This window comes from Cyrtonyx montezumae, unplaced genomic scaffold, assembly GCF_038088225.1.
Source record: "Cyrtonyx montezumae isolate F1298 unplaced genomic scaffold, pur_monq_1.0 scaffold_20, whole genome shotgun sequence".
Lineage (NCBI taxonomy): Eukaryota > Metazoa > Chordata > Aves > Galliformes > Odontophoridae > Cyrtonyx > Cyrtonyx montezumae.
In genome coordinates, this window is record NW_027071937.1 from 9489024 (window position 1) to 9515128 (window position 26105).

A 26105-nucleotide genomic window follows, 5' to 3' on the forward strand; every position below is an offset into this window, starting at 1 on the left:
GGCTGGGACCGCAGAGAGCAGCATTGGTCAGTGAGCAGCCCTGACACCACGATGAGGGTCAGGCTGGGATGCTGAGGGGCAGGATGGGGCAGGCACTGCTGCATGCGTTCACTTGGCCAGGCTGGTGCTGCAGGGTCACTGGGGCTGCAACAGGGCATGCAGACACCAGAAAGAAGAGGGCAGCTAGCATAAAGTGGGATATAAAACCTGTCTTGGGAAATCCATTTCTTTGCCCAGAGCTCCTGACTGATGGAAGATCCTGACTCAGGAAGCAGAAAGTCACCAGGGGAGACCTAAGGACAACATGGTGACAAATGGTGACCTTGGAAAAAGTGAATCCACTTGGCCAGCCCATGTCCCTGCCCTGGACTCCAAAAGATTACGTGACAGATAGCATGCTCCTGCTTCACAATAACAGTAATGGCAACAATCTCACTTGCAGAGGCAAATATTTGCTCCTTCTTCCCACCTACTGACCCAGGAAAGCCACCCTTTGTGGCTGGCTCTGTACACGATGGAGTCACAGTTTAATTTTCCAGAGACGCTGAGCAGCTCCAGCTCCCCAGGCTGTCACCACCCTCACCCACTGGTGACAGCCAAGGGGACGTCAGGCTGTGTCAGCAGCTGCACACATCCTGCCAGCCCTCAGCACTGAGTGCCACCACATCCTCACGGAGCTGCACCGCTGTCATGGTGGGACCAGGGATGCATGACAGTGGCAAACACCCCCAGGCTGAGCTGTCAGATGTCTCGCAGAGCTGATAGTCGGAATAGAAACCTCCTCCTTCAGTGGGAGGCCTGCATTAGGTTATTTCCCCTCCATCCCCAGCATCGCTTCTTCCCCTTCTGTTCTGCAAAATGTCAAATCTGCTTTCATCTGTTTGCTTCTCCTCTAACCATTTTCCACCCACGTGTGGGTATGCTTTCCGCCACTCTGCTGGGACCTGCCGGGCTCTGCAGAGCTGGAGCTGGGTGTGGGGGCACCTCATGCAACCAAGCAGAGCCCTGGGCGTTAGGGACTGTGGTTCAAACTGGGCATTGTTAAAGATTTCTTTCATGCAATGGTGGCCAAATACTGGAGCAGGCTTCTGAGAGAGGTGGTTGGTGTCCCAGAAAGATACAAAAGGACTGGGTGGGCTTTGCTAAATCCAAGACAAGAAAGCTTCTGGGACTTCTAGCAGCAAGGCCCTGGTGTCAGCCCCATAGGGAGGCTCATAGCTAGGGCTGCCCTAGCTGCACACATGGGATGGGTGCAGGGTACCACGAGTGAGAGCAAGCATGTCAGCAAGACGTGGAAGAGCTGAAGTACATCTGGTTAGAAAGGCCCCAGAGATCATACAGAAGGGAAAAGAGAGCAGGGAAAAGCTTGGCATTAGATAAATGTGGTGGCACAGAGGGGAGTTGGCACAGAGGTGATTGGAGCGGGGGCAGCCAGCATGGAAGCACCGGAGTGAGGAGATGGAAGGTGAGCACTGTGGGGGTGTGGGGGGTGGAAGAATGGGGTGAGGAGCTCAGTTCTGGGGTGCTGGGACTGGGAGATGAAGGCTGCACTGAGGAAGTGCTGCTTCTTCCCACAGTGCCATCAGTGTGGCAGAGCTGTGCGTGGGATGAGGAGCCCCACTGTCACACTGTGGGCCGCACAGCCCCGCATGGCTCCAGGCAGTGAGCTCGGCAGGGTTTGTTCCTAGCCTGGACACTGTGAACGGGAACATGGCAAACAAGATGCAAAGTGTGTGCCTCCACCAGGCTGCTGGCGAGCTGCCCAAGGGGCCTCACAGTGTTGCAAATGCAGTATCTCTGCCTTAGGATCTTTATTTCGTTGCTGAACTGAAGGCTGGCTTTGCCTGTTGGGTGTCCGGGTCTTGTCTCAGCACAAGTCCTGAGCACTTGCAGCACAGCTGATCTGTACAGGTTCCTGACCCAGGGTCCTGAACCAGCTGTGGGCTCTGATTCAGCGCAGGGGTGAGAGCAGCTTTGGGCCATGCAGATAGTGCCCGGGGCCCGAACACAGAGCCCCTGCCTGCCCGCCCCAGTTGTCCTGTGCTGCTCCGTGCCAGATAGCTGGGGAATCCAGGGCCCCACACACTGCTCGCTGAGGGGAGCAGGCTGGGAAGGCCAGGCAGCGTGCTGGGAACCCAGCTGCAGCCTGAGCAGGCTGATGAGTGTGTCAAAGCAGAAAAATGTGCTGGGAACGGCTTTGCCCTTGCTCTCTTTGGCTCCTCCTGCACACACCGGGCGAGGCCAACTCTTGGGGCAGGAGGAGAGCACGCTGGCAGAGTGCAGCACAGCATGCCAGGATGCTGGGAACAGCTTGGCACATGGAGGTGCAAGGTGTGAGACTGCGTTCAGCAGCCCTACACCGTGCTGGGGCTGCTTTACTTGCCATGCAGCATGCACCAGGTTGGTAGCAAGGATGGGTGTCTGGGAGGGACAGGCGAACAGGCTGCCCTAGCAGTGATGCACCATCATCTGTGCCCCTGCAGTTTAAGCCACTCATCATGCCCACTCTGCACTGTGGGATGTGGGGAGGAGAGAAGGGAGCTGCACAATGCTCCTGCCCCACAGGGCCAGAGTGGTGCCCAGGCAGGTCTGTGCTGTCACTAGCAGCTTCCCTGCTCCTGGAGGAACACTGGGACCCATATTTGGAGCAAAACTTCCTCGAGGCTAATCCCATCCTCAAGGCTAATGTTGGATGGGGGGCTAATCTCAGCCAGGTTACACGTAGGAGCTGAGCTGAGCTTGAACCATAGCAACTGAGCTGCTCGTCGCCCTGAGGGACTGCTGCACTGCCCCAGCACTGCGGGAAGGGCATTGCGGGGCAGCCCAGCCCTGCGCAGGGTTGTTTTGCAGGCTGTGAGCACAAGGTTGGCCTTCCCGTCCCCTCCTTCAGCCGTTCCCAGCCTATTCTACCTTATGTGTAGGAACTGGTTTTTCTTCCTGGGCTATTGTTTCCGCTGGATTGGTTAGATCGCTCCAGGCCTTGCTCAGATTTCCTTTCTCACGCTTTTTTTTTTTTTTTTCTTTTTTTTTTTTAATTCCCGTTTTCTGCTGTAGCTTCTGGTCTCGCCCCAATTAAAGGAGCAGCCACTGCTGCCAGCCGGGGCACAGAGGGGGCTCAGCTATCTTGGTGTCCATAACAGAATCTCTGGGCTGTGCTCTGATGCTGCCCATGATGTAGCTGCTCCAAAAAGGTGTCCCAGGTCTGGGAGAGCATTGCGGGGTTGGGGTGGCCAGGTCCCAGCTTGGATCCCCACCCAGCACAGCCCACAAGCTAAGCAAGCACCTTGGGCTTTAGATGCTTTCATTTTACTGTAACCCTACCAACTAAATCTATTTTGTTGCTTTTTAAACAAAATCCCACAGATCCAACACAATGCTGCTGTCACAGGTCCTGGCTCTGCCCCAGCATCCCGAGCTGTGCAGCAGGATGGCAGGAGCCACCCTTGGGCGCTGAGCCAGTGAAAGCCGTGCTGCTCGGGGTGGCTGCTGTCACACCCCACCTGGCTCCTCGCCGCAGTGCTGCTGCTGGTCGCGTGCCCTCTTCCCTTTCCAGCCCAAACTCACCCTGCTGCCTTCCAACCACAGGGGCCAGAGGTGAATACTGGCCCTGCTGGGGTTGTACATGCCATGGGATTGGGGCCGGGCTTGAATGGGGACGTGTGGATGCCACTGCTGGCACTGGTGGTGGCATGCTGGGTGCTGGGCAGGTGGGTGTGATGAAGGTTAGGACATCTGTGCTCCTCAGCCCCTGCACACCACTGGCAGGGGCACCTGGGTGCCTCAGAGGATGCTGCCCTCTCGCAGGAGGTCTGGCACACTGACAAGGAAGGCAGGTAGAGAGCTGATGCTATCTGGCTCCAGCTGGGGAGGCAGTGCGTCCCCCCGGGGGCCTCTGGATTGCACCACAGGCAGGCTTTGGTTCCCAGATAAAAATAGAAGCTGAAACATGAGCCCGGCTTCCCTGGCCACAGCCACCCAACTCAGCCTCTGCTCACGTGCGCCTGCCCAGGGGTCTGCAGGAGGTGGCAGTGAGTGGGTTGGGGTGCCGGGGTCATGGGCTGCATGGAGGGTGTACAGAGCAGCTGGCCCAGCATGTCCTGGGCCCTTTGCACAAGGCTGCAAGCTGCTCTGGGCATGGATGGTAGCTGGGAAAACTCAGTTCAGGACAAGGGGAAAAACACTCTGGCATATGTTATACAGGTGGCCCTGTGACCCCAGCCGTCCAGAGGAAGCCAGGGCAAGCCGGAATAAGGGGAGCATTTGGCTTAGTACATAGTAGATGTAATTTCCTAATGCTTTCCTAGCACCTGGAGAAGAGAACAGAGCCTCAAGAGTAGTTTCATATACAATTGCATGTCCCCACCACAGGAGGAGGGTGCAGAGACAGAGGGCAGAGCAAGCAATGGGTGGCACCTGAATCAGGCAGAAAACAACTCCCATTAGGGCCAGTGCGCATTTCAGTGATGCCCAGCAGTGCTGTGTGGGACTGCTAGTGATATGAGGGGTGGATTTCCCTGTAGAAAGAAAAGATGGACAATTTATCCCTGCTCCTGCCATGGCGCAGATTCTTGCAGGATGGCTCAGGACCAGCCCCACAGGGGGTGTGTTCCTTGGAGCCAATGGCTGAGGGACACATGCACACTCAGGAGGTTTTTAACCATCACTCAGATGTGGATATAAAGAAGCAAAGTTGATTTATGCAGGCAGAAGGCAGTGTGTTGACACACTGGAGGAGCCGAGGCAGCGTCGGTGAGGCAGGGGGAGGGAAGGGACCAGCCCTGAAGCTCCTGGCATGGAGCTCACTCTGAAATAAAGGCATTGGGGATGCCGAGCAACCTCATTATAAGGCGGTTATTATTGTTTTGGCTTTGTTATTAAACTTGTTGTAACCCCTAGGATCCTGTCCCAGAGCAGCACCCTGTTGTGCTGGGTGCTGTACAAACACGGCTTGTGGCTGCAGTTAAGTTTAGGTCAAGGGTGCTGCTGCAGTTTGTGTCTTTCAGAGGGGCTCAGCCCCCACATCTGCAGCTCACAGCCCAGCTCTGATAGTCTGAAGGAGAAACCAAACAAGAGAGGTTTGAGATGGCTGAGATGTAGGAGATGGAGGGATGTGGGGGTGCATGTGAGCGGGGGGTTGATCATCTTACTTTTTTCCCCTGGGAAATTCAGCTTTGCATGTGGATTTAGGTGCAGTGTCGAGTGAGATTCTCATCACTGCAAAGGCCTTGAGGTACGGAAAAGGGCTTTTGGTGTCACCGACGATTAGTCGCCCGCAGTGCAGCCGAATACCCCAGGCAGCACAATGGCGAGGCGGCAGCAGGACGGGGTTTGTGGTTAGGAACTTGCTGCTGTGAGCACACGAGTGTGGAGAGTAGCGAGAGCATTCAGTAGTCAGCTGCTGCTGCTGGTATGGCACAGGATGTCATGGCACAGCACGGCATGGCACGGCATGGCATGGCACAGCTGCCACCACCAGGAGGTCAACCCCACAAGTGCTCCCACCTGCAGACACCCACCTGCTGGGGTCCCAAGAGGAGCACGTGCTTACATGGAGGAATGACTGAGTGTGCACAGGGAGATGTGAACAGGATGGCCTGGGTGCTCAGAGCAGAGCTGGAAGGCATACCCCAGCTCCAGCCCTGCTGGATGCTGAGTCCACTCTGGCAGCCATCTCAAGCTACCTGGGGACTTGTGTGCACTACTCTTCCCCTCTCCTTCCCCACAGCAGCTGCATGCCTGTATGTGGCAGCTGAGAGGGGGTTGCCCCAAAAAGGGAGGCTCAAGAGATACCTGGAGCCAGAGTGCTGCCTGCCGGGGCTGCACCAGCCATGGGCACTTTTCTGCTCCCCAGGGCTGACCTCCAGTGGCTCTATCTCCCCAATCTTGTCAGCTCCGCTAATCTGCCCGTTTCGGTGCCCGTGGTTCTTGTTCCGTGCTCCCAGACAAATGAGGCCCTTCTAGCTGTCAGGTGAGCCTTTCCCAGAGCTTATGCAAATGATACTAATTAAAGGCATTCTTATCTGTTCAATTTCCCACACCTTTTGCCTCCGAGGGGGATAGAAAACTTCATGTTTTAACTCTGTATTTCGTGGCAATCAGAAGGACTGCCTAGGGAAAGCGTTGGGAAATGCAGCAGGTCACTCCTGATGAGAAGAGGCGGCTTATGCGAATGTTGAAATACTTTATTATGCACGAGAAACCTTCCAGAAACAGATGACTAATAGCAAAACGGGAGCAGAGAAAGCAGTGGGAACGCCATACCGGGCTGGCATGGGATCCCATGTCATCTTACCAGCTTAGCAGGGTTGGGCTAGGTCAGCACTTGCCTAAGAGACCTCTCAGAGTACCTGGCTGGTGATGAGGGAAGTGGTGTTAATGAGTCAATAAACAGAGCCCTTCCCTCTCTGTGAACCAGAATGCCCCCGTGTGATCCCAGGAACCCACCGGCAGCACTGTGTTTCCACCAGCAGCACTTACATGCCTCTCACTGCCATTCACACACCAGTGCTCCTTGCACAGCCAGAGCCAGCACATGGTGCCCAGGTTACCATCCCATGTGGCCACTGCAACCTGTCTCCTGGCATGGCTTCTGCTGGCACTCAAGGCAAGGTTTTAGACCACGTGCAGCAGAGCAGGAGCAGCAGCAGGTACTGATGATAAGATGGTGAATGAGACAAGCTCTTGGCTTTCCAGGGAAGGGGAGCAGCCAGCCTGCTGCTTTCTGACCCCTCCTTGGCCATGTGGCCATCTCAGGGGCTGTGCCTGGAGGAGGCCTTTGTACCTGCAGGGTACAAAGTGCATTGGCTCAGAGATGCTGTAGGGCAGAGGGGAATTGAGTCTCGTGTTTGCTGGAGGAGGAGAAGAGCATCTGAAGGTCAAAGCAGTGACTGCAGCAAGAAGGAGATGGAGACTTGGAGAAAACATGAGAAAATATGCACATAGAGGCAGATGATCATGAATTGTGTTTGGAATTTGCCAGTGTGGTTGCCTGATTTTCTTGTCACTAGCCTTTCTACAGTCTCCCTCCCTCCTGGGCCCTCCCTGCTTTGGGGTCACACAGAGGCAAGCCTGTCTATGCAATGGGATGGCATTATGGGCAACCTGTGCTGGGCCTGAGCACTCTGCATACACAGTGTGGTAAGCATTCCGGTCTCAGTATGTCCCCAAAAGAAACTCTTGGATGCAAAAGGGCTGTGGTTTCATAACCAGGATGAGAGTTGCAACCTCTATCCGGAGGAGTGGCCCTTTCACCACATGATATCCATCTTGGAGAGAGGGAAAGAAAGGAAGGGTAGGCGGTGAGTAGGAAAAGAGATATCACTGCAGGTGGCAGTTGGATGGCCCTGTGATATGGCGAGCAGAAGACGCCCAACAAATTGTCCTGACATGAGCTGCCCTGAATTGCCCCAAAGAGTTCACTCCAGGCACTACTGGTGTTGTCCTTTACATCCAAAGTTGGCACACTGAGGATTTCCTAATCCAGAAGCTCTCCAGGTTGCATCTCACCAGTAAAACCAGTGCCAAGGAGAGCCTTCAACACTGGTGAGTGACACTGGCCTAGTGCTGTGTGTCAGCAGAGTGAATGGGAGAAGTCCATATTCCTGGACACCACTATGAGGCCAACTCTTCTACCACCAGAATGATTCCAGAGCACTTTGGTGGAGCAGCTTTCTGGGATATCAGAGGAAGGAGCAGGACTGGCCCCTCTCCAGCCAGCACCCCTGATCTTCCTGGTGCTGGGCACCAGCCTCTGGGCCTCTGCCTGGGCTCATGGCAGCTCCTAGGGCCCTCCTAAAGACCCAGAAAGTTTGTCTTCTGTCGTCCATTGAACCTGGGACAGGTTGGGGATGCAGTGATGGCTCTGGAGCTCTGGGCTGGTGCATCCAGTCCCTCAAGTCCTGGGGGATTTGTGCGTCACTGCCAGTGCAATTCGCCCTGGGGGGCTGGGAGAGGCATAGATCACTGTCCTAAACAAAAAAGCCACTGGACAGCCCAGCATTGCAAAAGGCATCTGGGGGCCTTGCACTCCTTGTGCCACACAGGCAGAGCTGGGACAACTTGAGCTGCTGGGGCTGGGGGTGTCCCAGCACAAGGAACCAGACTCACTGACTCGACATGATGTCATGGTCTGGGGCCGATGGTGTCACCCCTTCTAATCCCTCATCATAAGTCTCAGTGGTGGCATTGCAGAACACCTGGGAGTGGAGTTTCTGTGTGCAATGGATAATGGGTAGCGGGGAAGCAACTGAAGCTGCCAGTGCCTGCACTGAGGTGCAGAACTGGTGGGCAGAGAGGAGTGAGGAACAACAATAAGGGATCATAGCAGGGACAGCAGGTTGGGCTGGCACGGACCAGACTCACTCCTTGACACAGACACAGTGAGCAAAGACCCAGGGGACACACAGACCTCAGCCATCCCTGCCCACACAGAGATCCCGCGCTCAGCATGCCTGGCACAGTGATGGGAGCCAGGGTGCTCTTGCCTGGCTGTGCCTGGCTGGCAGCCAGGAGCACCAGTGCCCATGCACCTGCACGTGTGCCACACTGGGCACCCAGCACCGGCCCCACTCACACTGCCCACGACGGGGCTGATTCACACAGGGTGCTGGAAGCCAGGCTGCCGTGGGAAAGCGCACCCGCCATGGCTCCCGAGCACTGGGATTGCTTCAGCGGGGGTGCAGCCAAGATCCGTTTCACAGCGGGCAGAGCAGATCTCGGCTGGGATTTACCAGTGACTAAGCGTGTGCTGGCAAAGGGCTGCCCCAGCGTGAGAAAGCACGAGCTGCTGCTCCTCGGAGGTGTGCTCAGGGCTGCGCCGGGACATACGGCCCCAGGCACCTGTGGGGACACGCACCCTCTGTGCCACAGAGTGCGGGGCTGCTGGATCCCACAGGGAGCTGCCCAGCCCCTGCTCCCAGGATCCCCGACAATGAGACTCTCCCCTGCTCTCTCGTGCAACCAGCCAAACAAAAACTGCTCCCAGCCACCAGGATGCAGGAGCGGAGCATCAAGCCCAAGGCCACCACTGTCCCCTTTGCCTTACTGAAGTGGCAAGCTGCCCTGCTTGCCTCGTTTCTTCTGTTTCATTTTGGCAAGGCATTACAAGAAAAAATGAATTGCAATTTTTATTACAGCTGGTGGGCACTGCTGCTAAGTGGCTTATCTGGCTCCAGAGCATGCCCTGTGCTTGGGAGCTGGAGGATGGGGAAGGCCCAGAGGCTCTGGAGGTGGCGGGCATGCTGAACTTCCCAGCAGTGTTTGGGAGCCCCAGGCAATAGGAAACACATGGCCAAGGTGTATGTGGCCCCAGGGGCTGCATTGTCCCTAGGTCACAGCTACACTGGATTTCAGAAAAGCAGAGGAATTTTCCTGAGGTTACCCCGAGTGAGGCAGCACAGAGCAGAGCATGGAGCGAGTTGGAGCCATGGCCAGAACACCCCAAAGTGAGGGCTGCAGGACAGCTGTGGTGTCGGTGCAGCCGTGGCCCAGGGCTGTGCTGGCTGGGACATCCTTGAGCATCTGTCTCTGCTATGCAGCAGCTCCAGGGCTGTGAAGTCCCAGGACAGCAGGTGACACATGTTCTGTATACAGGACCAGGTCGGTCCATCTTCTCAGCACACCTCTGGATCCCTTCATGCTCTTTTTCTCTTCTCTGCCATCTGCCAGCATGGATCCGATCCCCTGCCTTGCCCAGCAGCTGCTCACAGGCACAGCCAAGCAGAGGCAGAGCTGGAGAAGGGCAAGGGGAGGTGAGAGGCTCCCTTGGAGAACATGGACTGTGAGATCTCCTGTGATGCCTTGTGCGGGCACTCAAAGCTTGAGATCAGATCAGACAGGACCAGGCGGCCTCTGCCAGTTGTCGTCAGTGAAATTAGAAAGTGACATCTCCATCATGATATGATGACTCAAAGCACTGATCTGGCCCCTCAGAAAATTGAGGTTTTCACAGGAGAGAGATCTTCCTTCTGCTGTCCTGGGGCTTTGCAGCTTCACCTCCTCTGCACACCTGGCCTAGTTTGAATGGGAGAGCCCAGGTGGCTGAGCCATGTGCTGCCCTCCATCCCACAGGGCAAGGAGGTGGAGCTGCCATGGAAGCACTGAGGATGTGGCCAGGACACATGGCTGTGGTGGCACAGCTCAGCCCGTCCCAGTCTCTTCCATTGGGGACTGGAGCCTGGCGTCTCCTAGGGATTGAGCAGTGCAAGGCTGCGGATGGAAATTGCTCCTTCTGCTGTGGGGCAGAGCTCATTTTTAAGCAAATGATCCTTGCTGAGGCAGCTATGTGGGAAGAAGGGGCATATTTGCACCTCGCTGTGACCCCAGTGCCATTCCAGCCAGCATGCCGCAAACACGCCGAGGGCCCACACTGGTGCCTGCTCAGGCGGTGGAAACCTTTCTGGTTTCAACAGGCTTTGGAGCAAACCCCCAGGCAGGAAACTTGTTCTGGTTGGTGAAGTTATGCACCTGTCTCACTGCTTTCCTTCAATGCAGCATGCCCAAAGTGCTCTGCAAGTGAAAAACAGCCCCTCAAAACAAATAGCAAACAAAAGGCATTGCGGCACATCTCGGCAATCGACCTGTTGCTTTCCAACACCTTTCAGCACTCTCAGGGAGGACAAGAGGAGGCTGAGCATGCCAGGCTGCTGGCAGCACCTTGAGCTCAGTGGGATATGCCTCAGTGTCCCCACGAGTGCAGTTGGGAAGCCCGGTGATGGGGCTGGTGCTCGAGGTTACAGACATCCCAGCCACCATCTCACCACTTCCCCTCACTCTTTTCCCAGGTGTGCAACTGTGACAAGTACCTGAAAGTCCCGAAGGAGAGGATGAGGCAGCTGGTGGAGGGCAGCAGGCGCCCGCTGAGGGACAGCAGTGCAGGTGAGAGGCTGAGCACTGGGGGGAGGTGTGCACCAGATCTTCCCCCGACGAGGAATGCAGACCCTCAGCTCCGGGCTGCAGCTAGGAGTGGACCTGCTGAGCCTTGCCAAGACCCCCACCCCATTACACTCATGCATGTCCCAGCACAGCCTCAGTTTGCCCATCTGCCCAGGCAGGGCAGTGCAAGGCACGGGCTGCTGTGTGCTCCTGGCCGGCGGTGGCTTTGCTGGGAGCCACACGTGTGGCTCAGGGGACAAGGAATATGGTGACTTTTCCCATGGTGCCAGCAGCCTGGGAGCGCTTCCGAAAGGCCAGGGCATCCTCCCCGCGATTTCTCTGGTGAGGGCACTCGCTGTTTGTGTGTACCCAGGGACCAGCCCGGCCTGTTCCGCCAGTTCTGGAGTATGGGAAATAGCAATGCTGTGGTTTGCATTCAGCCCTGTGAGCAGTTTCCCCTTCCCCCATCAGGAGGGGATAACAGAACTGGGGGGGCTCACGTGGCACTGCCACTTCTCTGCACTCCCACCCTGGGGACCCTCGGCTGCTGCAGCCTTTAGAAGACCCCCACACCCCGCACCCCCTTATGCAATAGGTAACACAACATCCCCACTTCCCCTTTTGCAGCGGGATGGGGTCAGCAGGGGCCATGGCCATGGTAGGGAGCATCCTTCACTGCAGGGCAGCCAGAAGCAGCAAACGCCTCAGCAGCCTCACAGGATTGGTGTTTTGCTGCCACAGAGACAAGAAATAAAAGGTGACTTGTGTCAGCTGGGCTCTGCCTGTGCTGCAGATCCCTGAGATCTGCCAGGCCATCCTCCATGACCCTGTGCTCAGCCACACTTGTATTTCTGACCCTATTTAGAGTTCGCTGGTTGTTGCTGGGATTGAGAGCTGAAGTAGGATGGGTGGAGGAGGAGTAGTTCTGCCCCACACACAGTATGGGGGTTTGGCACCCCACTGCTCACCCACACGGGCCCAGATTCATCACCTCAGATTTCTCTCTGGGACCATGGGCAGATGCTCATCCAGCACCCAGCCTTGGCAAGAAGACTCACACCTTGGTTGTAGGGAACATTTTCCCTGACACAGCTGCATTTTCCTTGCATGAGGTTTTGATGGAAGTGCTGAAAGTCACTTCAAGCCCAGACAGCTTTGCCTCATGATACCTTTCTCCCTCTGGGGTGCTCAGAGCAGCTTTCCTGGGGGGCTGTTTGCCTGGAGCAGGCTGGGGACAGAGGAGTGAGAGGTGATGCTGCTGTGCGTCCCCACACGGCACAGGCAAGGTGTGATGTGGCTGGAGGCCATTGGCAGTGTGAAGGCTCCTGAATGACCCAGGTGGATGGATTGTGTCACAGGCTTTTGTCTGGCCAAGGGAAGCTTCTTGCTTAGTCAGTGTGGTAAAACCAGCTGGCATGGTGCCCTGGTGCTTGGGGATGCTCTGCCAATTCAGGCAAGCAAAGAAAAAGCTGCAGAACTGCAGCAAGTGGGCAGGGAGGACAGCAGTTCCCAGGCAGGGCATTGGGGGCCAAAGCCCTTTCCTTAGACAGGGGCTCTGCTCCATAGCAGGAACCCTTGTGTACAAAACCTTGAGGATGAATGCATATTTTTCTGCCCTGCTTCCATGATCTGCAGCATGTGGCTTTGCTCTGAGCACCGGAGCAGTCTGACTGGCACATGGGGGACACATGTGACACAGTGCCATCTCACAATTGCATCCTGGGCCTCCTCCCTGCTTCAGCTGGAGCACAGCCCCAGCATGCAGGGGCAGCCAACAGCCCTGCACAAGTTGGGCTGCTCTGCAGGCAGGGAAGGGGACTGGTCCTGTATCAGTCCCCAGGAGTCTGCACCCACAGAGCTGGAATCTTCCCCACCACTTCAGCCCCAAACCCCGTGGTCTGCTATCTCACGGGGTTCAGCAGAGTGCTGGGGGCTTACAGATGGGGCAGGGATGGGACTGAGGAGCTACTTTGCAGGACTGGGGGCAGGCCCTGTAGCAGGAGCACACATGGGGGCCACACAAAGCTTTGCTCCTGGGTGCTGACTGCTGACTTTGGGTGCAGAACTGGTGAGCTTTGCCCCCACGGCGGCATGCCGATTGGAGCCACTGGAAGTGCCCCTTTGCCTTGAGCTTCTCCGCCCAACACCACCCTGGGAACATCTCAAGAACGTGGCCGGGCCGCTGCAGCCTAGGTTGCACAATCACGAGTCCTTTGTCCTTGGCTTATCTGACTTAGAGAGGAGGAAAAGATAACCAGGCATCTTCAGCGCCCTGCAATCCAGTGTGTTTCTCAGGCTCATAACTCCTCTTATCAAGTTCAATCTTTCACCACGGTGAGGTTTCCCATGCACCTTTGTACCCCAAGAATGCTCCCAGGTCTGCTTTCAGACTTGTGCAAAGTCTTTACGATGCGCGCTTTCTCCAAAACACCCAATCCTTAATTGCCTAATTACGGACGAGTCTCCCGTGTGTGCGCGATGACAGCTGGGTGCGGCTGCAGGGCTGTGGGAAGAGCTCAGCTTGCACAAGTGCTGCCAAAGCCCGGAGCCTCTGGGGCCAGGCAGCAGAGTGCAGCACGGGATCGACTTGGAGGGCACAGGGGCTGGAAGCGGGGCCTGGGGGCAGGATGTGCTGTGGGAACAAGGGGCAGTGCTGGAGGAGGTTGGGGTTACTCACCGGTGTCCTGGCACTGAATCTCCAGAGTGAGCAGAGTGGGGGAGGGGTTCTTTGATCTGAGAAAGGAGAATGGGAACAGGATCTGTCCTGGCTTCCCCAGTCCACCTTGAGTCCCCATCCCAGAGCGAGGGCTCCCAGAGCTGTTCTGCTGACCCAGGACTCTGAAGAATAAATAGGGTGTGGGGACCGCAGATCAGCAGTGTAGCTCACCTTCACAGTGTGCTTTGAGTGACCCTGCAGCACTGGGGGCCACTGCTCTGGGATGCACATAGCCTGCCCACTCCAGGCAGAAGCTTCTGGCCCACACTTCCCCTGGAGTCCCTGGGATAAGACTGCTGCAGCCCCACACTGTAGCACCTGAGCAGGATCCCTGCACGGTGTCCCCTCCTCAGAGCTGCTGGCTCTGTATCCTACATGGTGATGGTGCCATCAGAGTCATAGAATCAGAGAACCACAGAGTATCCCAAGCTGGAATGGACCGACCCTCAGGGATCACCGAGCCCAACCCGGCCCCACACAGCACCACCCAAACCCCAACCCTACAGCTGAGGGCAGTGTCCCAGCACTCCCTGAGCTCCAGCAGCTCGGGGCCATGCTTGCTGCCCTGGGAGCTGTGCCGTGCCCAGCCCTGGCCCCATTGCTCCATGAGCCCTGCACAGCCCTCCCAATTCCATCGTCCCTGGGCGACCCAGGCAAGAGGGGGAGAGGTGAGCGAGAGGCCAAAGGGCTTTTTATTTTCATGATGTTTTATAATGGGATTATTAGTTCCCAAGAGGTGTTTCAAATTGATTCGGTAAGGAATTGCTTTCATTTCTCCTCTGCAGAGCTGCAGTGGGAATCCAGCCTTTGGTGCGAAGCATCACAGACCTCTTGAAACTGTAGATCTCAAAATCCCAGCGTGCCAGAAAGCCTCACCCCCTCCCCCTCACTGTGTGCTGCATCCCGGTGTGCGCAGCAGCAGTGGGGGTGTCACAGGGTACCCCCACTGGAGCAAACTGACGAGGGAAGAAGAAATTCCCTCCTTCCCAAAGTTTTTCCCCCAGGAAAACCATTTTTGTTCCGGGGCTCTGACCTTTTCCCAGCGTGGCTTTCCTTGCAGATAGTGCCCGGCCGGCACCCTGCGCCCATCTTCAAAAGCCCCGCAAAGAATTTGGTGGGAGGGGGAGAGGGGGTTTTACAAGCTCCCATTCAAAAATGGTTACTTTGAAGTGATGTAGCATTTTCAAGCCTTTGAAGCGCCACAATTAGGGAGGGGGCTGGTGCAGGCCAAAGGCATAATACTGGGTGACTATCACTGCCTTTCTCTCCCCAGGCTTTTAAGGGATGAACTTTTCCTCCCTGCCTGCCTCTTTCTCACGAGATACCGACCAGGGGGATGGGGTCAGGGTGTTTGGGAATCGGAGGTGTGGCAGGGAAGGAGGGGGGCTCCTGTTTGGCAAGAGCCAGGTGGGCGCCGGGATGGATGGAATGTGCACAAAGGGAGAGAAAATTGATGGGGGTATGGGGCTGAGTGCCCTGCTGTGGGCCTGGGATGCTGCAGGACTGGGGCTGGGATGCTGCAGGGGCTTTTAGGGGGTTTCATGGTGTGAAACCTGTCTTTGCTGCCATTGTGGTGATGGTTGAGTCCATCACACTGGGGTCCTGAGAGCAGGAACTAAAAAAAAAAAAAGGGGGGTGGGAGGGTGGAGTGGGGAACAGCATATTTTTGTCTGTGTGTTATGAGTTCAGACTGAAGGAAAACAAGTGCCTGGCCTAGGGCGATGCAGGCAGCCCAGTCAGGGTGCTTGGGGCTGCAGTGCAGAGCCCACCCCTGCACACCAGGCTGAGGGCTGCCTGATGCCAGTTTAGGGTTGGGGTTAGTAGTCCTCTCACTGGTGGGCTCTGTTCTGGAGAAACCCCCAGAATCACAGCTTCCCCTCTGCTGCTCCCACTCCAGGCAGCTCAGGGATCTGAGAACTCCATTTCTTCACCAGATGCCAAAAACTGAAGAAAAAGAGAAACAGAGTTGTTGTTTTCTCTGAAGGAATGAATGTCGGTGTCCCGGCAGACGCAGAGCACAGAGCAGCCCTCAGCCTTGCTTTCCCTACTGAAATTCGCGGTGTGCGGATGCAGGGACGATCCAGCCAGGAGCGCTGGTGCCCCCTCCGGCACTGTTGGCTCCCAACAAAGCTCCCTCTGATCCTCTCAAGGGGCAGCTTAGAAGCTCCAGAGATGCTGCTGGAGAGCTGCAAGATACCTTTTGTCACCTTAATTGATGCTGGGCAGGATGAATCCCCCCCTGCCGAAATGAGTCATCCCGTAGCAGCGAGTGCAGCCCGCCCCGTGTCCCCGACTGCCAGGCATCCTGATGGATGAGCGTCGGCTCAGCCCTCGCTTCCGCTGCCCGGATCCAGCAACCCGCTGTGCCCCCACCGCGGGGACGCGAGCGGCGGGAGCCTGCACCGAGCTGCCAAAAATGCCGTGGGTTTTGCGGCACTTTGCTTGCGATGGCAGCAGTCTGCTGGCCCGGCGGGGACACAGCCGGGTCGTGCAGGGACAGCGCATGGGACACAGTGCCCCGCAGTGCTCCTGGCACTCACCTTCCAAACGCGTGGGGTGCTCCTCCCGAAGGTGCAGCCTGGCGAGGTGGGCAGTTCCCGTGGCTGAGCACAGACCTCGCTCATCACACGGATGGCTGACGGTTTCTCTGCTGTTTCCCTGCAGGCGGCCCAGCACCGTGTGAGGAGGAGCCCAGCCAGACCAGCAGTGCTGTCCAGCCCACCAGCACCGAACCGGGAGAGCGGCTGGAGGGCGCGGGGCCATGCGGAGCAGCTGCGGGGCTGCTGGGGGGCACGGCCCTGCAGGTTGCTGCCATCCCCCCCGGGGTGCTGGACAAAGCCGATCTCACCGACTTCTACTGCTGCGTCCGCTGCGGGAAGGTGTTCTGGGAAGGGTCTCATTTTGGACGCGTCGTCTCACAGTTTCAGGACATTCTCGTCGACACAGGGGACAAGCAGCACATCTATGAACTGAGCTGAGAGGAGCACGGGGTGTTGGTATGGCTCAGTTGCAGGATGGGGACTGCAGGGATGCAATCCCCTGTGAGCCTGGGCAGGTCTCTGGGGTGTGGGTTTGTGGTGAGAGGCTGGAAGTGGGCTCATGTTTTGGGGTCTGCAGGGCAGGGGGCTGTCACATTTACACCAGCGTGGTGATGGTTTGCAATGTGGCCTCCATGGGGGCATTAAATCAGAGGTATCTGGGGAATGGGTCTGTTGCTTTATTTCTGCCTCCCTCCAGGCTGTCCATGGCCAAGCTCTCCAAAACTTCACCAGGCACTGCTGACCCCGTGGCACCCATCAGTGCGCAGCACACTTACCCTGGAGAGGTGTGTCCCTGTCCAGCCGAGCCCCTCTGCTCTCCGTCGGAGGACGAGAGGGTCTCTGCTCTGTGCCCCCTTCCAGGTGCAGCCCCCAAGACCAAGAAAGCACCTCCAGTGCCCGGTGCGCTCTGTGGGTAGGGGACAGGTGTCTGTGTGATACCACCCTCTGTTCCACAGCTCTGGACACCACTGGCTGCTGCATCCCAGCCCGTGGATGGGCTGAAAGCACTCCGCCCCGTAACAGAGGAGCATTTGCAAAATTCCTTCCCTAATCCCGGTTAACTGCCACGCACTGATGTTATTGCTAACAGGGCCCGAGGGGCTCTTGGCTTAAGTGCGACGTTTACAGGCCAGCAAAGGCAGGCAGCTCACACCGCAATGCCGATGCGCACTCCATCGCTGTACGATGGTGGCAATGCGGTGCCGAGGGCTCTTTCCCCTCACGACCAGCTCCCACAGCCTCACAGGCTCCGTGCTCCCTTCCCTTCCTCTCCTCCGCGCTGTTTGCACAGGTGCCCATCAGCCCTCCCCAGCAGTCCCTGCTTTGTGTTGTTGTGGTTCAGAAGTTTCACTTCATCTTCAAACAGATGACAGCGGAGAACACTGAGACACCCCTGGCACAGTCTGTGCCACCCCTCTGTTCCTGTCACCAGCAGCACAGCACCTGTGGGACTGTGGGACCAGCCGGACCCCCAGGCTTGCTCACTGCTCACTGCCATGTGAGCTGGTGCAGTGGTCAGGGTTGGTGCTGTCTGTGTGCACATTGGTTCTAAGATCTAAGCTCACTTCTCCTCCCCTCCAAGTTGGTCTCTGGAGTTCATAAAGCAAAGCCCCACTACTGATGCATAGCCAGAGATGTCCATGCCTGGCTGCCATCATCACTTTGCTTCTTCTCCCATCCACGAAGGAGGGCAGGTGGATGCTGTGTTCCCCATGGGGTCACATCCTGGACAGTCACATTGGTTCCCTCTAAATCCCTGTCCCAGAGGTCCCCAGGGTCCCGCAGTCCAGCCATGCCCTGTGGCAGCTCAGGCACTGCAGGCTGCTCTCACCTGGGGCTCATCAACCAACAATGTGTGGTGGCTCTTCTGTGCTGTGCCAGGCAGGACAGGAGGATGCTGCCACAAGGGACTGTCCCCACATGAGCAGTGACACCTCAAGCCATGTGGTGCACCAGGGATTATCTCTCCTAATGGGATTAAAATGCCCTCTTCTGATCTTTCCCTCAGCCCTCATCATTTTTCTATTGATTCTTACAGCTTCCCACTCGTTGTCTGCATTTTTTATTTTATTATTCTTTTTGCATAACCTCAAGGAATTGTGTTTCATTTCCTGGTTTTCCAGACCTGCACTCTTTCTAGGTGCTAACACATTTTTCTTAATTCGCTCTTCAGCTGGAATCAGAATTTCCTCTTCTCTTTTACTCCAAGGTCACTCTTGCAGCAGTTGGGTCGGGCAGCTCTGCAGTGCTGTGTTTGTCCATGGGCAGCGTGTGGGCATGGCGCGATGCGACCCCCATGGGCAGAGCTCCACGGGTGTGGGGTGGTGGCCCTGTGCCCCGGGGCAGAGGTCGTGGAGGTGCGTTGAGGTCGTCCCCAGGCAGGGCCACGGGCAGCACCAAACCGCTGAGCCCGGCCAGCCTTGAGCAGCATCCAGGAAGCAATAAATCGTCCGGTTTTCAATGGTGGAGACGGATCAAAGAGAATTAAGCCGGCTTTTTAATCAGCCTGCAATATTGTTTCCCTATCTGTCTTCTTTTAGAAAATAAATAAATAAATAAACAAACCTACCCCACTGTCTGTGCCACAGTAGTGTGTAACGTTTATCAGGGCAGAAAGGGGCCTCCTGTGCTTTTATGGGACTGTTTGATCATGTGTTCTCAGGGCGCTGGGGGCAGCTCCCGCAGCGCTGCCCGGTCCCTGGGGTGCCACGTGCATGCCCTGATCCTGCCTCTGCCTGCCCCTGGGGGATGCTGCCAGAGGAGAAGGAAGGCAGCAGTCAGTGGGGGCTGCAGGGAGGGGAAGGGAATGGATCTAGTTCCTCCAGTCTCACAACTTTGCTTCAGCTTTGGACCCTGAGCTAAGAGCTTGGGAAGGGATGGGGGTAAGGTGGGGGAGAAGGGTCTGGGCTGAATGAGCATGCTGCAAAAGAAGTGGTTTCTTGGGTGACGTGTAGCAGTGCCCTGGGACATCCTGCTCACTCTGCACCTGCTGCAGTGGAAGCACAGCACCGGCGTGGCACCGTGCACTGTGTGCTTTGCTGCGTGGCTCTGGGGCAGCTCCGGTGTGCCCTGCAGAGCCCTGAGAACTCACACGCCGTGTCGGATATCGGGCAGTTCCTCTCCTCGCCTTGTGTATTTCTTGCATATCCTTTGCAGTTTGATGGGGACAAGGTGTTTGGCACTCAGGCCAGCTTTAGTTTACAAATGAATCTGTCAACATTGTTCCTCATCAGGCAGGAATGCACTTCCCTCCCTTCTCCCCCACCTTATCCCCATCCCCTTCCGAGCTAATTTCCTTCCTTGTGCAATCTGGATCGGAAGCTGTGCTGCATACTTGATCAGCTCAAGGAAGGCAGCTCTGCTCCCCGTGCCTTTGTGGCTCACACCAGGCCGGCAGCCACAGGAGCAAACCAAGGGCTGAGCCTCCCCACAAGCTGTGGATGCTCCACGTGAGCTCCGTGTTGCTCGGGTGCTGTTTCTAAACAGTCTGGCACATTTCCGGGCACGGGCCCAGCCCTGGAGAGCCCAAAGGTTGACTGTGAGCTGCAGGCCCCACACTGCCCTGCAGTGCTCCGTGGGCCAGGGGTGGCAGAGAGGTGTCAGTGCCACATGAGGGGACATTTGCACCCAGAGAATGTCTACTTGCTGGGAAATAGCACAGGACTGGTCCTTTCTCATCATCCTGACAACACCTAACTTCCAGGCCAACATGCTCCCATCCTCTCACATCACGCCTCGCTGCACATCCTGCAGAGAGTTGTAGCTGGGTCAGCCCCGAGCCCACCCCGACCCTCATGGCTCCAAACCCAGCTCAGGGACAGCACCCAGAGCCGTGCCGCGGGGCAGCAGGCAGAGAGCCCTGCAACGCAGCCAAGGGCAGAAGCAGCATGCAGCTCTCCATCTCCGAGTGAATCAAACCCGGCGGCTGTCCGCCCGGACAGCGTTTTCCCGTGTGACCGGGGGAGGACGGCAGCACTGCCGGCAGAACCGAGTTGGCACCGAGGGGGGCGAACGCGCGGGGCGGGGTGGGCTGCGGCGGTACGGCGGGACCCGCTCCACCCGCGGGACTGAGTCCTGCGGCGCGCCCCCTCCCCCCCGCGGCCCCTCCACCGTGACCGCCCCCCGCGCGGTCCCGCGGGTCGGGGACACATCCCGGTCCGCCTCGAGCCGCGGCCGTTCCCGACGAGAGCGCGCGTGCGCGCCCTCGGCCGGGTCCGTGCGCTGGGAAGAAAAGCCGCCGCCTTTCCCACGCTCTCCGACACATTTTAATGAATTAAGTGGGGGCACGCCCCTCGCCGCCCGCCCCGCTCCGTCCCCCGCCGCTCCCGCTCCCTGCGCGGAGCCCCCGCCGCTGCCGGCCCGGAGCGACCGCTGCCCGCTCTGCTGGCGGGGAGGGCTCCGGCCGAGTCCCGCTAACGCCGGGGACGGCCCGGCCCTGCCCGCCTGCGGTTCGCCCGGCTGCCCCGTCCCGTCCCCGGAGTGGCTCCGTTTGCAGAAGCGAAAGACGAATTGGAGCTGAAGTGCGCGCTTTCAAAACAGCTTTCTTTTTTTCTCTTTTATTTTTCCTGCCCTCCGCTCCCCTCCCCCCCGGCCCCGTTCCCGGCCCCAATCTGCCAGAGAAGGACATTTACAGGCTGGGTACCTGCTGCCCTGGCCCCAGCCGGTAGGTGCAAGCAGCTCCCCCTCTCACACTGGCTGCTGACACCCCACAGGGTCCGGCCCTCCTGCCCCAGAACGGTGCCCTGGGTGGTTCAGAGCAGAAAGTACGGGCCGAGTGGGGACCCACAGCAAGCTGCTCCTGCCCCTGGTGGGGGAGAACCCCGCGGGGTGAGGACGATCTGGAAGTGTGAGCAGAGTGCTGCGGGCTGTATCCCAGTGTTTAGGGGGCTTGTCCCGGGGAGCATAATGGGCACTCCAACCCAGCGCCCCGACAGGAGCCGCCGTGCTGCCTCAGCCCCATCGCTGTGATCACACCAAAACCTCCGTTAGAACAGTGCACTTCAGTTCACACGTGTTGGAAAGGGAGAGCCCCGCACTGATCCCCAACTGATCGGGGTGGGGATAAGAATGAGGGTGGGATGGAGATGGAGGTGAGACAGGACTGGGATGGGCATGGGGATGGGATGAGGATAGGAATGATGGGCGTGAGATAGGGACTGAGTTGGGGATGATGTGCGGACAGGGATTGGGAGGCAGATGGCATGGGAACAGGGATGGGATGAGACTGGGAATGAGGCTTTGGTTGAAATAGGAGTGTGATAGGGATACAAATGAGGTGCATGGGCATGTGGATGGAGATGGGAGACAGGGACAGGGACAGGGTGGGCAAGGAGTGGATGGGAACAGTGGTGGGGCTCAGCCTTCCCCCAGGCTATGGGGAAAAGCCATGGGAACACCCCGCAGAGCAGCTTGGGCCCCGAGCTCGCAGTGGTCCCACCCAAGGCCCGTTGCTCACTGTCAGAAGAGCTCAGGTCTTGGCTGATCGGTGCCCTTCCATCCCCAGACCGATTGGGCACATGACCAGGGGCGGCCGCCCGAGATGACAGTGGGGTCCCAGCAGCACCCCCTTTTTACGGCCTGTCCTTCCCCTCCCCACACTCCGCTCCACTCGGCTCGGGGGGGCTGCTTCCCACCGCCCTCTGCCATTTGCTCTGCCCGGAACCAAACGGGTACGGGGGGGCCGCAGCTCCTCGGCTTTCCCAGCACGTTCAGTCCCACGCCGTTACCCGCGCCCCTCCGCCCCGCAGTGCCCGCGCACCGCATCCATTCCTGAGCAGCGGCTCCCAGCGCTCGGTCACCGAACCCCGGGCCGGGCCGCCGTGCTGGGCTGCGCCGAATCGGGCCGAGCCGAGCCGAGCAGCTCGGTGGCGCCAGGCTACGGCGAGGCGAGCCGGGAGAAAACCCCGTGGCGCCGAGCCGAGCTACGCCGTAGCGAATCGAACCGAGCCGAGCTGCCGACGCCCGGTCGCCCCCGGCAGAGCCGACTCGGACCGTTCCGGGCCGGGCAGCCCCCGCCACCCCCCCGCAGCTGGGGGCGGAGGCAGAGCGCGCCCACGGGGCGGAGCTTTTCTTAATCCCCGCCCACCAGAGGGAGGGCGTTCCAATGGACGCGCGGCGTCGCGCCCCGCCCCTCGGCGTCCGTCACGCCGTGCTATTGTTATGCAAATAAAAGGGGGGTAAAAGGCGCGCCGCGGGGCCGGCTCCGCTCCAGAGAGGCCCGAGCGCGGTGCGGTACGGCGCGGCGCGGCGGCGGCGGCGGCGGGAGGCGGCGGCGGAGCGGCGGAGGGGGCGGCGCGGTGCCGCTGTGCTCCCGCAGCGCATGCCCGGCCGCGAGGGGTAGCGGCGGGCGGGAGCGCCGTCCATGAGGGGCGAGAGGCGCAGCGGGGCCGCGGCAGCATGAGCCAGAGCGACGTGTCGCCGTGCGCGGCGCCGCCCAGCCAGCGCGTCTTCCAGGAGGCCGTGCGGCGCGGCAACACCAAGGAGCTGCAGTCGCTGCTGCAGAACATGACGAACTGCGAGTTCAACGTGAACTCCTTCGGGCCCGAGGGGCAGACGGCGCTGCACCAGTCCGTCATCGACGGCAACCTGGAGCTCGTCAAGCTGCTCGTCAAGTTCGGCGCCGACATCCGCCTGGCCAACCGCGACGGCTGGAGCGCGCTGCACATCGCCGCCTTCGGGGGCCACCAGGACATCGTGCTCTACCTGATCACCAAGGCCAAATACTCCGCCGGCGCGCGGTGATGCGCGGGGCCGCCCCGACACGTCAAAGCTGCTGGGACTGCGCGCCCCGTGCTTCTGCCCCGCCGAGACGCACCGCCGCTCACCCGCTTCGAGTTCGTTGTTCGGTTCGGTCTGGTTTTCCTTCCAAGGGTTGTTTTCCTACTGTAATTTTTTTTTCCATCTACCTCGGCTGCACTCACAGTATTCACGGTTTCAGTTTGACATCTGCTCAGATGCTTTAAAGCTCTCCCACCTCCCGGTGATATTTAATCCTTCCCCCGACCCTTCACCGGTCCTTCGGTTTTAAAGCACTCTGCCGCAGAACGAGTTCATTTCAACACTCCCATCCCTTCCCCGTCCCGTCCCACCCCGCGGGGCTGTGCCCGGCGCTGGGGCTGCGCAGGTGCCCCGACCCGGCGGCTCCCGGGCCGTTCTTCTGCTCTTATCTTGGGTTTTTGTTATTTTTTTTCCTGAGACAACTCCATTGGAATATGACTGACGTGCCCTGCCTGGTTCCTTTTTTTTTTCTCCTTTTTACTTTGGGTTTTCTTCTGTTGTTTTTTTTTTTTTTCTTTGGGGGTGTCCGAAGATAGTCTGCATCCTCAGCAAGTCCTTGAATCCATTTAGCACACATGAGACCACAGGAAAAGACATTGAATCCTTCCTCCCGGCGTCGTGTGTGTGTGAGGGGAGGGGGGAGATCAGCAAATCCTGAACTTTTAATTATAAAAAAAAAAAGAAAAAAAAAGGTGAAATAAACTCTTAAGAGGCAGAGGATTTGCTTTTGCACAGAAGAGGGGCGCGAGCGCTCTCTGCTGCCTCGAGAGGTGCCTGAAAACTACTGAGAAATAGTTTGGGGACTTTTGTTGTTCTTTTGGTGAAACTTGGATAACACTTCTCAATGCAGAACGATCCCTTTGATGTGTAGAGCCCGCCTGCCTTTTGTATGATATATATACGCCCGGATTGAGATATATATTTATAAAAGAAAGGGAGGGGGAAGAGCGAGCTGCCCTGGGTTGCATTTTGAAGTGACTGCACGTATAATTGCAATGCTGCTTTTTATTGCTATGGCACAAGAGCATCCATTTGGAAAATGCAGAAAGTTTCAGAAATCCCATCCTCCTCCCCTCAACCCCCAAATCTCTCATCCCTCTTCTGTTTGTCTGCACTAAACAAACCACTGCCACCCCCGCTCTCACTCCCTTTACCCAAACCGTTATGATTTAAAAGGAAAAAGAAAGAAAGGAAAAAAAAAAGAATGAAAGAAAATAGTTACCTGCTGTTTTTTAGGGGCCATGTTTTATAACTATTTATCATGTCTGTATATATCTGTGGTGATGTTTGTGAGCCTGCTCTTGTTGGACGCTGGTGGTGAGTGTTTCAAATTTTGGGGAAATACTCTTTTATTCTTCCCCCCTCCCCATCTTATGTATAAAACTCGAGTCTGCTGTTCTCGTTTCCCGTTGCACTGAGTGTTGTGCTTTGTGTCATGGTTTCACCTGCAGTCCGTGTGCTTGGAGGTGCAGCACTGCAGATCCGACGGGAAGGAGAGGAGGAGCCATGCTCCCCGGGTTTGTGCAGCACCGGCCCCGCTCCCCCGGGGTGGGAACAATACCTTTCCCAGTGTGGTTTTATTGTTGTTACCAGATGGTTGCACATCTTTTTTGTTGTTGTTGTTGTTGTTTTTATTTTTTGGCTAAATGGATTTGCCACAATGGAAATGTCATAACATTTATGACATGATATTAAAAAAAAGAAAGTGTACTTTAAAGCCAAGTTCTAGATGGATTTTTAAAAAGAAATCTTGGTTATAAACCCGGTCTAAAGGGAGCTCTGTCCAGTGTTGTAAAGACAACATGATGTAACCCATATTTATATTTTTATAAAATACCTATTGAGACTGTGAATCTCCTGTGTGAATCGCTGAGTGAGGTGAAGAAAAGTATTGTTCCTTTCCAGCTTCCTGGAGCTTTAGATGCGCTGAGATTTTTGAAACTGTGCGCCGGGGAACGGGGGGAGGGGGGTTGCTCCGAAATTGTGAGTTGATGTATTTTTACATCCCTGTGTGTTTTACTGAAAAGCTGCTGCCCTCCCTTGTCCCTCGAGTTCCAATGTTCTATGCAACCCCCGCGCCCCCACCTCTCTTGATCCTGAGAAGTGAAAGGGATGCAGATTCAGATAGAAACGAGGGCCACCCTGCTCCCCCACCCCCCCGCGTTGGCTCATAGTGCTGCTGACCCTCGTGCTGAAACGGGGGGTACACGACAGGCAGGCGGGGGGGCCCTCCGTGCATGGCTGCTCACCTGATGGCAGTCATCTTCTTAATTATTATTATTATTTTTGTAAGAAGAATATATTGATAATGTCAGTGGAATAAGCAGACATTGAAGCTGATGCACAGATTGCTCCAGAAAGGAGTTTTTCTGTAGGTTTTTCTTTAGATGCGAATACTTTTTTTAATTATGTTAATTAATGTTAAGAATTTTTAGGCTTATATTGAAGCTGTATGTGGGTCACTATATGATCATTTCTAACTGGATAAAGTCTGTACAGTACAGCATATTCCTGAGTGTATGATATAGATGTGTAGCCCCAGAGTGCAAAATTTATAAATAAATTTTTCATTGATCTTTTTATAAAAAAAATAATAATAATAAATGGCTGCTGTGTTTTCTTTCCACTGTGTGGGGCCCACGGGTCTCCCCATCCCCATTTCAGTCACTGTGTTCTGCTGGAAGGTTTTGTGGGTTTGGGATGGCCCCCGTGTCCCTGTTACTCCGTGTGTGGCTGAGGATGCAGCCCCAGGGCATGTGTGGGGTTCAGCCCCCTGAAGGGCGGTGGGGGGGGGGTGGGAGAGCACTACCCCACCTCCCCTTATCCATATCCCAGTGCTGGGCTGCAGTGAGGTGGCTGCTGGCCTCCAGCTCCATACAAGGCACAGTGCTCATCATACTGCCCTCTCAGCAGCAGTCACCTCTGCTTGGAACAAAGCGCTGCATGCCCAGGTGCCCTTCTTACTGCTGCAGACAGAAACATGGTGCTGAGCTCAGCTCATCCTGTGGCTTTGTATCACACACCTTGTCCCGGTGGGACTGTGCAGGAAACGAGCTCAAGGACAGGCTTCCCAAGGAGAGGCAGGTTGGGTTGCCCAGGACCCTCTCTGCAGGCATTTTTGGCCAAGCACAGTGTGCCAGCCACACAACTCCAGCTGCCAGCCCAGCAGGGGGGCCAGGGGGTGCGCATGGGGATGGTGT

The 26105-nt window shown here is 57.0% G+C and overlaps 3 protein-coding genes across 5 annotated transcripts in view; 2 read left to right on the forward strand and 1 right to left on the reverse strand.

Moving 5' to 3' along the window:
- Nucleotides 1-16792, forward strand: part of EXD3 (exonuclease 3'-5' domain containing 3) — a 161671-nt gene extending 144879 nt beyond the window's left edge. For 2 of the 3 annotated variants that reach the window (XM_065737732.1, XM_065737734.1), the window contains one exon: nt 16253-16792. In XM_065737732.1, coding sequence (XP_065593804.1) covers nt 16253-16561 — 309 coding nt within the window. In that variant the 3' untranslated portion in view covers nt 16562-16792. Of the gene's footprint in view, nt 1-10781; nt 10876-16252 lie in introns of all 3 variants that reach the window. The other variant, XM_065737731.1, reaches the window with a different exon arrangement.
- Nucleotides 1-26105, reverse strand: part of PAXX (PAXX non-homologous end joining factor) — a 291630-nt gene that overhangs the window by 33048 nt on the left and 232477 nt on the right. The window lies entirely within an intron of this gene.
- Nucleotides 22407-25509, forward strand: NRARP (NOTCH regulated ankyrin repeat protein). Its single transcript, XM_065737714.1, has one exon. It carries the CDS (start codon nt 22525-22527, stop codon nt 22867-22869), a length of 345 nt encoding a protein of 114 aa, XP_065593786.1. The 5' UTR covers nt 22407-22524; the 3' UTR covers nt 22870-25509.

Bases quoted from the DNA above. Each gene is read 5' to 3' on its own strand.
- NRARP (XM_065737714.1), top strand. From the start codon at position 22,525: ATGAGCCAGAGCGACGTGTCGCCGTGCGCGGCGCCGCCCAGCCAGCGC.